The sequence below is a fragment of the Pygocentrus nattereri genome, chromosome 20 (assembly GCF_015220715.1).
Source record: "Pygocentrus nattereri isolate fPygNat1 chromosome 20, fPygNat1.pri, whole genome shotgun sequence".
In the NCBI taxonomy this organism is placed as follows: Eukaryota; Metazoa; Chordata; class Actinopteri; order Characiformes; family Serrasalmidae; genus Pygocentrus; species Pygocentrus nattereri.
The window spans coordinates 28352017-28367643 of NC_051230.1; the positions used below are offsets into that span (position 1 = coordinate 28352017).

The 15627-nt window shown below is 38.7% G+C and overlaps 1 protein-coding gene across 1 annotated transcript in view; it reads right to left on the bottom strand.

The window, feature by feature from the left end:
* tmc2b (transmembrane channel-like 2b) overlaps positions 1-15627 on the bottom strand; it is a 33512-nt gene that overhangs the window by 3212 nt on the left and 14673 nt on the right. Inside the window, exons 11-19 of the mRNA XM_037531481.1 lie at positions 13828-14022; positions 12941-13120; positions 12005-12166; positions 9994-10122; positions 7563-7630; positions 5091-5330; positions 4082-4204; positions 3731-3809; positions 1931-2051 (exon numbers count right to left, since the gene is read on the bottom strand). Of these exons, the coding sequence (XP_037387378.1) occupies positions 1931-2051; positions 3731-3809; positions 4082-4204; positions 5091-5330; positions 7563-7630; positions 9994-10122; positions 12005-12166; positions 12941-13120; positions 13828-14022 (1297 nt within the window). The remainder of the gene's footprint in view (positions 1-1930; positions 2052-3730; positions 3810-4081; positions 4205-5090; positions 5331-7562; positions 7631-9993; positions 10123-12004; positions 12167-12940; positions 13121-13827; positions 14023-15627) is intronic.

A 15627-nucleotide genomic window follows, 5' to 3' on the forward strand; every position in this document is an offset into this window, starting at 1 on the left:
CCAAGGCTCGGTCCTGGGTAACCTGTCCTGGAAAACCACTGTACGACTTTGGGCACCGTGCTATAGCTCAGTTTCAGGGTGTTAGCAGTCTTCTTATAGCCCAGGCCATCTTTGTGGAGAGTAACAACTCTATTTCTTACATCCTCAGAAAGTTCTTTGCCATGAGGTGCCATATTGAATATCCAGTGGCCAGTATGAGCGATTTGTACCCAAAACACCAAATTTAACAGCTCTGCTCCCCATTCACACCTGGAACATTGTAACTCTAACGAGTCACATGACACCAGGGAGAGGCAATGGCACAATTAGACACAATTTGGACATGTACACGAGGTGTACTCACTTGTGCTGCCAGCTATTTAGACATTAATTGCTGTGTGTTGAGTTATTTTCAGATATACTGCTATACAAGCTGCACACTGACTACTCTGTTATATCCAAGTTTCATTTCTATAGTGTTGTCCCATGAAAAGAGATTATAAAATATTTGCAGAAATGTGAGAGATGTACTCACTTTTGTAAGAAGACACTGTGTGTATACACATATATATATATATATATATATATATATATATATATGTGTGTGTGTGTGTGTGTGTGTGTGTGTGTGTGTGTGTGTGTGTGTGTGTACATGTGTGTGTGTGTGTGTGTGCTTTTATATTTTGCATAGCGTTGCAATTTTTTTTTTTTGCTTTAGCCTATATGTTATTTAGCGCCGCCTTTCTAAGTAAATGTACATTACTTGTCTAAATAATCTACAGTTTGTTGTCATTCACAATGCGCTCAAATGCAGCGTTCGGCCAATCATATCAGACCTCATACGTTGTGAACCAATCATATCAGAGCTGGGGGCGGGGTTTCTGCACTGCAGAGTGACCGGTAACCGAGCTGAAGACAGAGTTTTGGCTAAAAGCTCAGTAAAATAAACGTTAGACTTCATTAAAAATCTGTGATATACAGACGGAAACAGTATTAAACAATAAATTTATCCATCTACAACACGGATTATGGTCAGTATAGCTGGATATCCGATGTTTACTTGGTTGTTTGTTACTTTAGCCGGCGGACTTCAGTCAGGTTTGGGTTTAAGTGAGGTAAAGAAAGGAGGCTAGGCTAACAGTGAACTTAGCTAACTAGCTGACGAGCTAACTAGTTTAACCTCACCTCAGAGTGAGAGTGAACGAACAAGAGGGGCAGAAATAAAGTTATTGGCAGCTCTTTATGCTTGTTTTTAGATTTCTCTTCAGTATTTGGAAAAAAATACACCAGTTATGTGTCATAAATTGTTGTTTGCAGTAATTTAATGTCAGTAAACAGGACGAGGCTGAAGTTATTTGCCAGGTTCTTGTTTGAATTTCCCGCTAAGATCTTCATAACACAGTTTTATATCCCTCAATTCCTATACCTATAGATGGAAGTTTAGTGGCAGCAACTCCGTTGAAGGCAGAGGGAGAGAAAGAAGCTGAAGGAGACTGACAGGACTGCAGGTGCAGACCTGATGGAGGTTAGTGATCAAGAAGAAAGTGAGGGAGAGCTTAGAAGACAAGTGTAGGTTCACTGGTAGTTTAGGATAGTAAATAAAATGGATATATTTTTGTTGTGGACAAGGTTCCTATCACTACCACTGTAAAGAATGTTTTTTTTTCCTATACTTTGAGCTGTTTCACATCAGAACACACTAAATGACTTTTGTTTACGTCTCAATGACCAAAGTATTGCTGCATTTTTGCACCTGTTCTCTACCTGGAGCATCAGTCCACTCTTCTATTGTAAGTGGGTTTTGTGTCAGTGGTTCTCAGTTCTTTTCAAATCACTGATATTATGTCTGTGGTAATTGACTCTATATGATGGTATGTGACCAGTAGAGATTAGCTTAGAAAAACACTGTTGACTTAATTTGAATGACAAAAGCAGAGGTGGAGCTGCTGACCTGGCTCCTCTGCAGCAGGCGGCGGAATCAGAGATTTATTGGGCATTAGATCCTCCAGATCCTTCATCACCTGGTTAGTGCTGTCTTTGTTGTTCCTCCGGTTCTTCTCTTCATCTCTTTGCTAAAAAACAAATAAGGAGATTTCGATGGAGGATTTAAACAGAAATGTTTTTCTGTTTTTAATAACTGCTAACTATTATTAATCATTAAAGGTGGAAAATCAAATTGACACTATTTAGCAATAGCAAATGTAGTCAATCAGCCCCATCATGGACAAAATGCAGGCTTTTTATGTCCATTTCTGAAGTGTTTTTACATCATCCATCTGATGGAAAGCATAGTCTTTCATTGTAATCAATGTTTTAATCCACACCAGCTGCACTAGATGCCTGTCAAAACATTTTTGTCTTTCTTTTTCTTTTTTTTTGGATGCATAAGTAAAATATAAAACTCTATACAGATCCAGTAAAATCACGCACTCTCATGTTTTTATAGTGGTTTAAGCTGTATTTGAAATATTAAGTTACTAAAATGTTAGGTCTTGTTGGCCAAGCACATCCTGCGCTGTGTTAACAGAGGCTTTTATCTGAAATGAATAGCAATTTGTAACGCGGAGCGAGGAGGTGCACACACGTGCTGAGATAAGCGACTTTTATTGAGGGCAAATCCAGGGTCGTGGTCATGACAGTCCAGGTTCATATAACCAACACGGAGAGATCGCAGGACAGACATGACAAAATAAACACAGACTGAAGTCCAGGACAGAGGTCGGAATAACAAAACATCTAACAAACATACATCAAACAAAGACCAGCAAAAACAAAGGGCAAACACAGGGCTTAAATACGACAAAAGGAAGACGAGGGAAAGGTGAAAACAATCAGGGGCGGAGTCACAAAACAAGGGGGCAGGGCTAGGGATAACAAAACAAAGAAGCAGTGGACTTCACTGCATCGTTGCTAAGTTACAGATGAATTATATTGCCCATTCTCAGCCAATCACATTGTAGTCAGACCTAACTCTGGTATAATTTTAACCAAAAAAGCCAATGGACAAATTTCATGCTTCAAGGTAGCCAGTAACCACATAAGCAATTCTATTTGAGACCATTTAACTACTTAACAGCTTAACAATTCTGTGATGATTTAGGGCTGCGGTTTGCACAGCGCTAACCTCCTGGCTGTAAGCTTTCATTAGGCTACTTGTTAGCTACATTAGCATCATAGTTCCAGAGTAAAACTATGAAAGACACCAAACATGTCCTTGCTGATTGATTGCATTTGGGATAAGAAGGCAAATAATGTGGAGTAATAGGACAGTATTTGCCATTATTGTGATAATACATGAATCATGCTACATGTTTCTGAGCATATCATGAATCGTCAATACTTAAAAATTTAATCAAAAGAGCATCATTTTTCCTGTATTTAGTTGTGCAAAACATTGAATAAAAGTCTTTATAGTAATCATTTTTGACAGTACCTTTAAACTTAATAAAGAAAAACAAAGAAAAAATGTCTTGAAGTATTGTAATATTATATTTTTGTCATATCGCCAACCCTTAGAAATAGTGTACCCTGGGTTGTTTTGGTTGAACTATACCTTTAATTAAAAGCAGCATTCCCAGAGTGGTAGAATATAACATAACAATGTAAACTAAATACTTTATGTAACATAGACTAAAGATAAATTCTACCAATATAATGGTGGAATGTACCATAAATAATAAAGACATTGGTTCATTATGAATGGAAGTGGTGTGTTTCTAAGCATAAAACGTGGTTCAAATGTGGTATGTACCATTTGTATCTTCCTCTTCAAATCCATATTGGCTTTCTGGTATGCCTTTGAGACTGTATTCAGGTAGTAAATAGCTAGCCTGCAAAAAAACAGACCATGCAGACATTTCATAAAACAAAGCACAAAGACTGTGTCTGCAAATGCAGCCTTCTGAGAAGATGGAACAGTTAACTGGCTACTAACTACTGTGTAGCCAGCATGCAGTGTGTTAATTATGCTTTGTTACAATGTTAGTAACCAATTTCAGATTTTTTTTCATGATTGAACATACTTTGCTAAATCACACACACACACACACACACACACACACACACACACTGAGCACAGAGGGTACTTGCACTAAACACTCACACCATGAGAAGCACGATGGATATGATGAGTCCTGGGTTGGACGCATAGGTGAAGATATTGGCCATAAACGGAGGAAGGTTCTGAATCGTCTCTATGACCACATCGTACATCTTCTCTCTCCCACTGAATAAAGCATAAAGCATAATGTCAGTAAAGTCAATAGCTGTAAACTGAAGTAATGTAACTGCTTCACTTTAGAACTGTCAAGCTAGCCATAAAATTGAGCAAAGCAAATTATCGGTCATTAGTCATAAACATGATTTATTCATAAATCTTGAGCAAGTAGAGGTCAGCTTCCTGTCAGCTTCAGTTTTTTGCGCAACTGTGACATATACTTTGTGACATTTGCTGATATAGAGAGGAATCTTTTTCTATCAAGGCAGTGTTTCCTGTGCAACTGACTGTCACACAACCCCAAAATATAATAGATCCAACCCCATGGTCAACAGTTGGCAAGGTGTTCTTTTCATCAGATGCTGTCCCATTTTTATCCAAACACATCTTTGGTAAATGTGGCCAAACCGTTCCATTATTACGTTATCAGTCCACAGCAGTTTTTTCCAAAATAGCTCTGGCTCAGGGGCATCATCTGGCCTGGTCTTCTGGGTCTAGAGCCATGAATGTTTTTTTACCAACCCAAAACTAATAACATTACACAGGGAAGGAAAGAGAGAGACAGAGAAAGAGATAGCAGTGTGAGAGATTAAAAAGAGAGCACAAAAGACATGTATACAATGTAAAACCAAATGCATGAGTACGTGAAATTTCTATTTAAACAACTACTACATAAGTATAAAGTATTCATTTGAAAACAAGTACAACCTGGCCTTAAAGTTGCATATGAAAAATGTTTAGTTGATATTTTGTAAAGCCCATCTGGCTGCAGACCTCTAACAATGTTTATCAGTACACAAAATTACCCAGATGGAATGGTTACTAGCTGAGGCAGTAAATTTCAGGAGTGTTTCAAAGATAATGAATTGCAAGTTTGTATGTATGCGAGTGTGACCTGAAGGGTCCACAGTCGAAAGACGGGGACATGGTCATCATGGTGTAGACCACGGGCATCAGACTGAGGAAGAGTACAAGCAGCAGGATGCCCATGTAGAAGTTGTTGGAGCGTGAAGCCTTGAACACTCTCTCATGAGGAACATTACTGCTCATCACAGCCCAGCACTGCAAGTACATGGAGGATACCAGACGCAGAATGTTTATACCCATCAGCCCTGGGGCATAGAATGTGCCCATCCTGAAAAAGAAAGTGCATTATATTTGCTTATTTTAAACAGCTTGTTTGACCAAAAATCTAATTTATACCATCCTCCTCTTACTCTAAAGGTAGCTGATCAGCCAAGACATGTTTGCGGACGGAAGTGTCCATAATTTAGCACTGGAACTACGAGGCTAATGTAGCCAACAATGTTATACCATAGCATTGTGCAATCTGCATTCCTAAATCATCACACATTTGGTTCAAAGCTATGTAACGGTCTGTTCCCCATGATCATCACAATCTCAGATCAAGGTGGCAGGTGGACCCTGAAATTGCCAATTTACAGTTCAGAAGGACTGCACTCTCTGGCTTTGACAGACACTTGGATCACCCCCAAGAACTCAGCGACTCCAGAGGGCCTTTTCTCTGCCTTTAACCCTATGGGGTCCACAAACTCACCCGGGCATCAAATGCAATGTTTCTATATATGTTTCTCTATTTTAGTGAACAGCACACAAAAACAGTTCAAACATTGCATGAATATGTAGCGTCTGCCCATTTGATCACAACTTTTCACAGACTTGTATGTAACGCACATCGCACTATACCACCATGACTAGGAGGTGAAGGCTAGCACAGGCTTCCTTCAAGACCCGTGAAGCGCCATCACATCTTTTTGAACTGCCATTAACACATTATTGGACAGCTTAACGCACTCTGAGCATCTTGCTGATTTACAGGAGGAGAGGTGGGGCCATCCTACCCATCCAGAGAGAGCGAGGCTAGTTGTGCTCTCTTGGACTCCCGGCCACGAATGGCTGTAGCATCATCAGAGATCGAACTCCCGATCTCCTAATGATAGGGGCAACACTTAGATGGTTGTGCTACTCAGGGGTCCATGTCCATCTACATTTTGTGTGAAACTGACCAATGGACACTCGAGATCACTAAGGACTTACCCATCACACTGGAAACCCTTCATTCATTGAATTGAGTTACGGTTTGTATCATTGTCATTTACTGCCCTCCTTGTCCTCAAGGTAACTTCGTAAATGAGCTAGACATTCGATTAATGGCACCTCAGTGATTTTCCTCAGTGACTTCAGCCTTCTGTCAGACAAGCCGCAGTCATTCTGCCTTCTTCCTCTGTTATCATTCTTTGGCCTCAGTCTCAATGAATAGAGCAGACAACATTGTGGACCTGACCTACATGCCAGCAAGATCTTCCCCACCTGCCCCCTGGCTGACAAGTGTTATGTGCAGCAACCTGAGAGAACTAACAATGGCTAATAGAAGGTGAAGATATCGCAGCTTGACTAAGATCTTCTCTCCTACAAATCTCTTCAAAATTCTCACTTGAAGTAACTGTTGCAAAGACATCTTTCTACAATAGGAAACTGGATCATATGTTTGACATTACACAATCGCTTCAGCAAATTCATGTCTTTCCTCAACCCTCCTCTTCCCCCACAACCCTCTTATCATATCTCAAGTTATTTTGTCATCTACTTTGAGGAAAAGGTTAATAGCATCCCCAAGTCTTTTTGCTCTGTCTCCTCTCCCTACATTGGTCCTCGTCCTCTTGTTCTTAATTCCCTAACCTGCTTTTCTTCTTATTCCGCAGATGATGTCATACAGCTACTTAGTTCTAGCAGTTCAACCACCTATCTACTGGATCCCACTCCATCTACACTGCTCCAGTCAATCTCCACTAACCTGCTGCCCATCATCTCTTTCATCATAAACAGCTCCTTGTCATTAGGTCATGTTCCAACAAGCTTGCTATGGTGATACACATCCTGAAGAAGACCATGCATAACAGCTCAAATTTCTGCAGCTACCAACCAGTGCAACTCCTTTCTTTCCTCTCAAACATTCTTCGCTTTAAACTGTAACACTGTACAGAAACTGCTCTTATAGCAGTTACCAAGAAGCTTCAGGCAGCAAGATCAGGCATTGTTTCTTATTCTTTTTGACCTCTCTGCTGCCTTTAACATGGTCAACCACAAGATCCTCTTGTGTGTCCATTTTTGTGGGCAATATTACATCATATTTTGTCAGAAACTACATAAGCAAGTTCATTCAAGATAACAGTTTTAGCTGCAATTTAGGCATTTAGCACAATGCTAATCAGTTTCATTACTTATTATCTATATTAGCAGCCTCACATCTCCAGTGCAAAACTTAAATAAAAGCATCAGACACTAAATATGTCTACAATTATTCTAAAATTAGTAGAAAAAAATAGCCGAAGCTCTTTATTCTCACCAGATCATTCCCTGGTTGAAAATAAGCCCAAGTACATTCCCGCTGATGTCAAACTCTCCATATGAGGGCTGTAAGAACAAAGATGATCATTGTTTAATGGACAACAGAATGGTCTATGGTAAAAAATGATTTCTCCATTTGTGTCGTCTCTCTATTTGACCAGTAATCAATAAAAATGTGAAATGACAGACACATCATGACCCACAACATTTACATAGGCTCAAAGCCGTAAAATACTCCCAAGAGAGATTAAATGCTGTACCATGCGGTGGAAATATTAGCATGGTTATGAGCACTGTGTGAAAACATTAGCATTTTATTAGAGTCTAATAGCAACTTTGAGAAAACCAGATACTTGGCTTGTTGCTCTCTCTCTCTCTCTCTCTCTCTCTCTCTCTCTCTCTCTCTCTGTAATTAAGTGACCTGAGTGGTGTCCTATGTCTTTGTGTTGGTCTGGTTGTTAAGTATCACCTATCACGCCAGCTGTCAGGGTGACGTGTTAGCTGTGAAGGAATGAGTTGTATATGTACTGAGGGCAACAGGATAGTACAGTAAACATACTATAGTATATTAGTGTTATGTTGTAGTACATAATACAGTAGAATGCATGGTTATTCACATAGCACTTTTGTACTTGATGAAGTACCACTGTATGAAAAAGGAGCTTAGATACTTAGTTATATTGTGATGAAGTACTAAAGTTAGAGATCATGCTTTTGTTTGGCCAAAGAATTTCACAAAGGCCTCAACAACTAAACATAATCTGACATTTTTCAGTATTTATTGTGTCCAGCCTTTGCCTTTTTTTTTTTTTTACAGCTCTCTGTTGTTTTCAGGAGTCTTGCTGCAGGGATGCTTTTTCCACATCTCCAAAGTTCAGTCTTAGAAGTTGGTTTCATTTTCTAGCAATCACAATCCAGCTCAGCTCAATTACAAACGTAGGCTCAGCAGTCCATAAAACCTTTCTCCACAAGTCCACTTTTGTTGTTTCAATGTAGATGTTTTTCATCTTTGTATATCTCTGTATATATCCCCTTTTCTCGGTAAGGGTTACTTGACAGTAGGGCTGCAACAAACATCTAATTTGACAGTCGAATAATCTTGATTACTGAAACGAATAGTTGATTATTCAAATTATAGATCACTGCATTATCAAATGTCTTTTATGTAGCTATTAGCTCTTAAATTTAACTTGAGGTTGTTTTATGCACTTGCTAACAATGAAGGCAATATAAATGAATAACATTCAAGAATTCACTGTTTTATAGAACTTTTATAGAACCTGCTTATACAAAAGAGAAACAAAATCCAATATATTTTTCCTGTCAAAATTTAAAACCAAGGGTGCGCAAAGTAGCAGCAAAAAAATATACCAAAACTAAATCAGTTTTCCTTTCCTAATCAATTAAGTAGAAAAATCTAAATTTAAAATGTAAATGTAAACTGTGCAGTCTGCTCTGTGCATTCTGCTGTCAGAGGAAAGTCAGCATCTCTCTGTGCGCCTGTGAGAGTCTTGCTTTCCTCTGAGAGCAGATATTCACTGCTGCAGAGAAGGCACGCTTTGAAAGAGCGGAGGGGAAGACGGCGAACACTTTTGCGGCAAATGTCTCTAGAAACAGTTAAATGTGACATATCTTACTGAGACAAATCTTCTTCATCCGGTGAGTCGACGTCTCCTCTCAGATTTTCCAGCATGGAGGAGGTGGCATTTACATATAGCACTACTGACCACATTTTCTCTGAGTTTAGCCAGAAATCCTCCCTCACTTTTGAGGATTGTGTTCTTGAGGCTGCCAACGCGCTGTTGTTAATGTCCAAAGCAGTAATGTCAAAATGTTCCTAGTGAGCATGAGAAAGACGTGTAATGACGTCACCAATGAATCGACTGTTGAATTAGATGCTGACTAATTTGGTCGTCGATTTTGGTTGCACCCCTACTTTACACCTACATATCCTTTCAGAACCATAGCTTTCACATCCTTTCAGATCCACAAGTTGTCTTGTGACAGTAGAAGGATGAACAGAAACATCTCTGGCAATTGATTTTCTCCTCTCTCTCTCTCTCAAAGATGAAAGGCTTAAGTACTGTTTCCACTGTTCAAAAACTGGCACCAAAGGAAGGACTAGAGTATGGCTAACATGAACTACACAACAACAGGTGGGCTACAGTGTCAAAATGTACACCAGAAAGTACAGACTACATGCTAGAAGTTTCAGTGTGACGAACTGACGTAATCTACCGGTATTAGAGACAAGTCTTCTAATTCGTTTGGAGCTTATTCTGTTCAGCTCTGCAAGTATTGGATATTCATTGAAACCAAACAAACTGTTTTCCAGTCAGTTCTAACAGTTGTTATGGTGTATTTATCACCTGCATCTTATATTACATGTCTTAGTATTAATGACAATCACAATAATAATGGGGACTCACAAAACCGGCCTCCAGGTCCCAGCACCAGCAGTAATTGAGGAAACGCACAATTAGCGCTCTCATGAAGTCTCCAATCAGGATGGTCAGATATGTCACCTCAATATCTGACACTGTAAGCTTCACAAACTCCTAAAAGCAGTAACATAAATGTAAAAATTATATGAATGAATTTTGTTACTTTATATACAATAATCACATTTCTTCCACTTGCTCTGCGATAGTCTTGGGCCACTTTGCATCTACAGAACATTTAAGATCTAATTACAGCACTGGCTGCCATGTAACCCCCAAGCATAATAGATCCACCCTCATGGTTAACAGTTGGCAAGGTGTTCTTTTCATCAAATGCTGCTCCTTTTTTCCTCTAAATGTACCTTTAGTGATTGTGGCAAAATAGTGTTTCTATTTTAATTGCATCAGTTCACAACACTTCTAAAATGCCTTTGGCTTATCTAGATGTTTTGCATACTTCAGACATAGACATGAGGTTACAGGTAAGGTTTCCTTTTGATGACTATGCATATCATGTTTTATGCACAGCAGAACGGCACACAATCACTCCGCATAACCTTTCAGCTGTTCCTTTGCTGTCATATGGGGGGGTGGGGTGTTGCTTTACCCTTTTGGCCAGCATATGAGCAGTTTAGTTCCCCTTAACTGCTGTTTCCTAATGACAGTTGGGAGCTGGTACAATTTGACATGTTTCTATAGCTTTCCCCTGCTTTGTAGGCATCAGTCAGCCAGCTGCTTTACAGAGTTCATGGTTGTTAGCATAAGTTTGAAAAGTCAGAGAATTTATTATGCTTTGGTATTGATGATGTTTGAGCTGCCTAATCGATTCTAATGAGTCAATTAAGTTCTGAGACTTTAAAACTGGAACTACTACTTTTGTAGTTTACATTTGCCACAGTTACTCTTTTTTTCTGTTTTTTAATATAATCAGTGGTGGACAGTAACTAAGTAAATGTAATTTGTTACTGTACTTAAGTATTTTTTTGTGTATTTGTACTGAAGTATTTCCATTTTGGGTGACTTTTCACTTTCACTCCACTACATTTCAAAGTCTAATATCTTACTTTTTTCTCCTCTACATTTGGAGAAATCTGTTGTTCCTTTTGGTTTCTGTGTGTATAAAAATGTAACGTCAAAATAAAAGAAGTGTGAAGCAAGAACGCCAATTGTGCTTGTTTTGACCTGCTGGACATTCCGACCCAGTGCAAGCAAATGGTTCAATGTCGGTGCAGCAGCGTAAAATTTTGGGAGCGTCTATTCAACATAAATGATGAACTAACCTAACTTTGTGTAAATAGACAACAATATAGAAATATGTCCACATATGCAGTCGTGACTGTCGCATCTTTTTGAATTTATGAATTATTGAATTTATGAATTTATACAAACACCATTTCATTTTATAGTAAATTTGTTTTGGCTAGTTTATGTTTATGAACAGAGACTTTCATATCAATATAGTAAAGGAAGCTCATTTGTGAAACTGATTAAAGCAAGTTTTTATTAAACGTAAACTTGAAACTAAGTTTCATCTAAATGCTACCAGCAAACTTAACTCTTCTTTGCGCCGAATTCTGAATGGATTAAAGCATGTTTTATATTACTAATTTAAATGCAGTATGAGAAACAGTGTTGACCAAATCAGATGTCAGTACAATATAGCATTTGATAAAATGTATTGCACGTGTTGGAGGACATTTCATGATTCATGGAGTGGACATGGCTAAGGGTCAGATGACCTATCTCTCCAAAATCTGAATGAGCATTATGACAATGATTTTAAACTTTTATCTGCAACCAAATTGGTTTTACATTATTGAAAATGCTGATTACAAACTTTTTGAACAGTGCTTTCAAATGTTTGCAAGGATCTTGCATGTTCAAGTATGATTTGCAGCATCTAAACGGTTATTTCTTTTAATTTGTGATTAATATACACAAGTTAACGTAAAACGTGTGTGCACCATAGCAATAAAAGCCTGGTAATAATGGTACCCACAATGCCCACTTCAGTCTCCCAGCAGGGTCCCCTGATGACATCAGCAGGGGCTATCTCTGGCAGGGGGATGTTCTGTGTCACATTGTGATACAGTGTGTAGTTAGCATAGTACTGATTCAAAGCCCAGATGGTTTCATTCTTTATCACCTTCTCCTTCTCCAACTGTGAAAGTAAAGCAGCAAAAATGCATTGGGGTTTTAAACAGACAAGAAAATATGTATTTAAAAACTGATGATGTCCCTCAATGTCTTGACATTAGGTGAGCTTACTGCTGTCATTATCCAACCTAATCCAGAGCTACAACACAGTAACAAGACCACGTACACATCAACGAGAACAATCTTCATTTAAATCCGACTGACACTCCAACACCCTTAAAGCAGGCATCGCTTTAAGACTTTGTACCCCAGTGAAGACCACATAACCGAGTTAAAATCACACAGCTGAGAAATAAGTTATGCAACAAAGTTAAAGAAAACCAACACCAGAAGACATTACAACTTAAACCATCAATCTTCCTAAGCTAAAGTATACTGCTATGGCGAGCATGAAAAATGTTTAAGGATCATTATGTTTCGCTTTTACAGGAGCCTCTTGAACATATTTGGAGGTTTAAATTTAAAATATATCAACAGGAAATAATGTACCCTTCTAAAGATCTGAAAGAACACCTGAGGTAATGCTATGAGGTGTTTTTTTAATTTGTGGGTATTTTAAGCTATTTCTATTTTATGGGTATTTGGGGGTGGGTATTTTAAGGCTTCTCAAGGTGGGCTAAGCCCATCCATGCCCCACCTAACCAACCTGAACCAACCATATTTTTTGCTAAGCATTTTTATTAACCAGCACTTTTTCAATTTTTCATGCTGCAAGCAGTAGTAAACAGACTTTATATGGTTTCAAAATGGGGAACTATTTGACTACAGTATTTCATACCTTCTCATTAACATCGTCAATGAGGGCAAACAGGAATGTATAAAGGTTTCCCAGAAAGAGGGCAAAGATGCGGGCCAACTGCCACTTCAGGGCGATGCGGGGATGATAATCCTCCAGCTCTGCGATGGTCTCAAACAGAGGTGGACACACCAAGCCCAACAGTGACATCACAAACTCCACCTGAGGGTGAAGTACTGTCTTAGGAAAAAAATTCTACTCATCCATAAAATTACATAAACAGAATTACAGAGAAATAATTAAATGGTAATCAGCACTTCTGCATTATTCGATCAACAATGTGTAAACAAAGTAATTAATATATGTTACTAATAAAAGCTATTAATATTAAAAACATTCAATAAAATATGTGCTCATTTTTGGCCCAAATAACATTCTAATAGAAAAAATTACATTCTACCATTTTGTAACTCACCAGCTACATTGATGTATTCTGATTAATTTCAGGACTCCTGTATACCGTCATATGTAAAATTTTGAACACCCTTGGTTAAATGACATGTTTTGGTGACTTTTGAAAACACATCCTATATAGGGAATAAACTTAAATGAGGCATTTTTCTGTATATTTTAGGGCCTGGTTTTTATCTGCTGAATTTAACATATAAAGGTGGGGGGGGGGGCATAAAATATCAAATGTGCCATCACTTTTGTACAGGCTATTTAATGTTTTTATTTATTTACGTATTTATTTATTATTTATGTATTTATATATTATTCTCTGTAAAGGATGTGTTAACTTATTCTCAATTATAAAATGAATGAAACATGTCATTTGGCCAGAGTGGATAAACATTAGCACATGTCTGTATGAATTGAATAATTTAGTCAGGAGTTCTGAAACTTGCAATAATGAAAGAAAGAGTTACCTCATTTTTCTGATACCAGGATAACTGACTGCTGTCCATTTTAGCATAGTCTTGTGATCTTTTCACTACAAAGTAGATAAGATATCCACTGCCTCCAAGACTGCATGTGATCAGCACGTTAGCGAGGACGCGCAGGAACCTTCTCAAGTGAATGTTCTCGTCCTTCTGATTCTCCTGCTCGTCCACTATTGATTCCTGTAGGCCACAGAGTCAAAGGTCAGATTAGGTCTGCCAGTAATTAAAACTAGTACTTCAAAATCAGTGACTAAAGAATTTAAGTGTCACAGGAGTGTCACATGAAAAATCATTTCTGTTTAATGCATATATTTTGATTTAATTTACAGTTAAAATGGACAAGAAGAACAAATTAATGATTTTTTTCAAGAGATATGTGTAAGATTAGATATAAGATGATCCATTTGCATAAGGATAGAAAAAGAAAAAGTCATAGGAAAATGAGTGAAATAAGCAAAATAGGAGTCCAGAAAATTGGACTCCTAACAACCACCTGCAAGACCTGGTAGATTAACAAAACTGTCCTCATCAGATACACAGCACTAAAAGCTTTCATCTTTGAGAGAGAGGAGAAAATCAAGCTCCACTCTTCAGTTAGATCTGAAAAAAATCCACAGGTGTTTCTGTCCATCCTTTCACATCCTTTCTGTGAGAAGGCAAATCAACAATATTGGGTCTGAAAGGATGTTCAGCTGTCAATAAGCCACTGCTGAGGATGAGAAAAAGCCCCAAAACAGAAGAAGATCAAACAAAGAAGCTGTTGGTGTTTCCAGAAAAATGGACTGACCACCCCAGAGTCCAGACTTTAATATCATTAAATTTGTTTTGAAGAAGCCGAGAGTACAACCAACGTCTAGGAGTAAACTTTAGAGATATGGAAAAATTTCTTTGAAAAATTGAAAGGACGTCTCCTGAAAAGACTGGAAACTGGAAACCAAGTAGTCTCTGACACTTCCACTAACAACCACCTCCCATACTCCAACTCCCAGAATACCTCTGGAGATCATGAGTCACCTACAACCAACGACAGAACTCATCTCTGTTCTTTAATACCTGATTACAGATTTGCTTCACTTATTGTATTGCCTGTTTGTTTCATTTCTGACTTTGCAAAGTATTGCGGGTGTCACTGAGCATACCCAAGTGTTTCTCCCATGTCTAGTAGCGTGTTTTAACCTGCTTTGTTTCCTGGTATCTGTTTTTGGATTTATTCTCTCTTATTTTGTTTATTAGTTTTTTTTAACCCATTTGTCTCTACCCACTCTTTTGGTGTCTATGTGATTTAGTGAGTGAGTGAGTGAGCGATACTTTTTTGATTCCACAAACGGGGAAATTCCACCTCCGCATTTAACCCAACCATGAAGTGAAACACCACATACACACTAGTGAACACACACACTAGGGGGCAGTGAGCAAACTTGCCTGGAGCCCTGTCCACGGCGCACGGGGAGCAGTTGGGGGTTAGGTGTCTTGCTCAAGGACACCTCAGTCATGGACTGTCGGCCCTGGGGATTGAACCGGCAACCTTCTGGTCACAGGGCCAGATCCCTAACCTCCAGGGATGACTCCAGCCCACGACTGCCCCCAAGTCGTGGTCCTTAGTTGTTGGTTTGGACCTTGGCCTGTTTTACAACTTTGAGTTTGAATAGTCCTTTAATTGAAGCCTCAACTCTAATTCACTAACTATACAGATGGCTCTTCAGAAGACCATATCTTTTCAGTTATTGGGGCAACACCAATGGCTCTTCAAGGGGTTTACACTATCTGTGGGCTCACTGGCCCAGC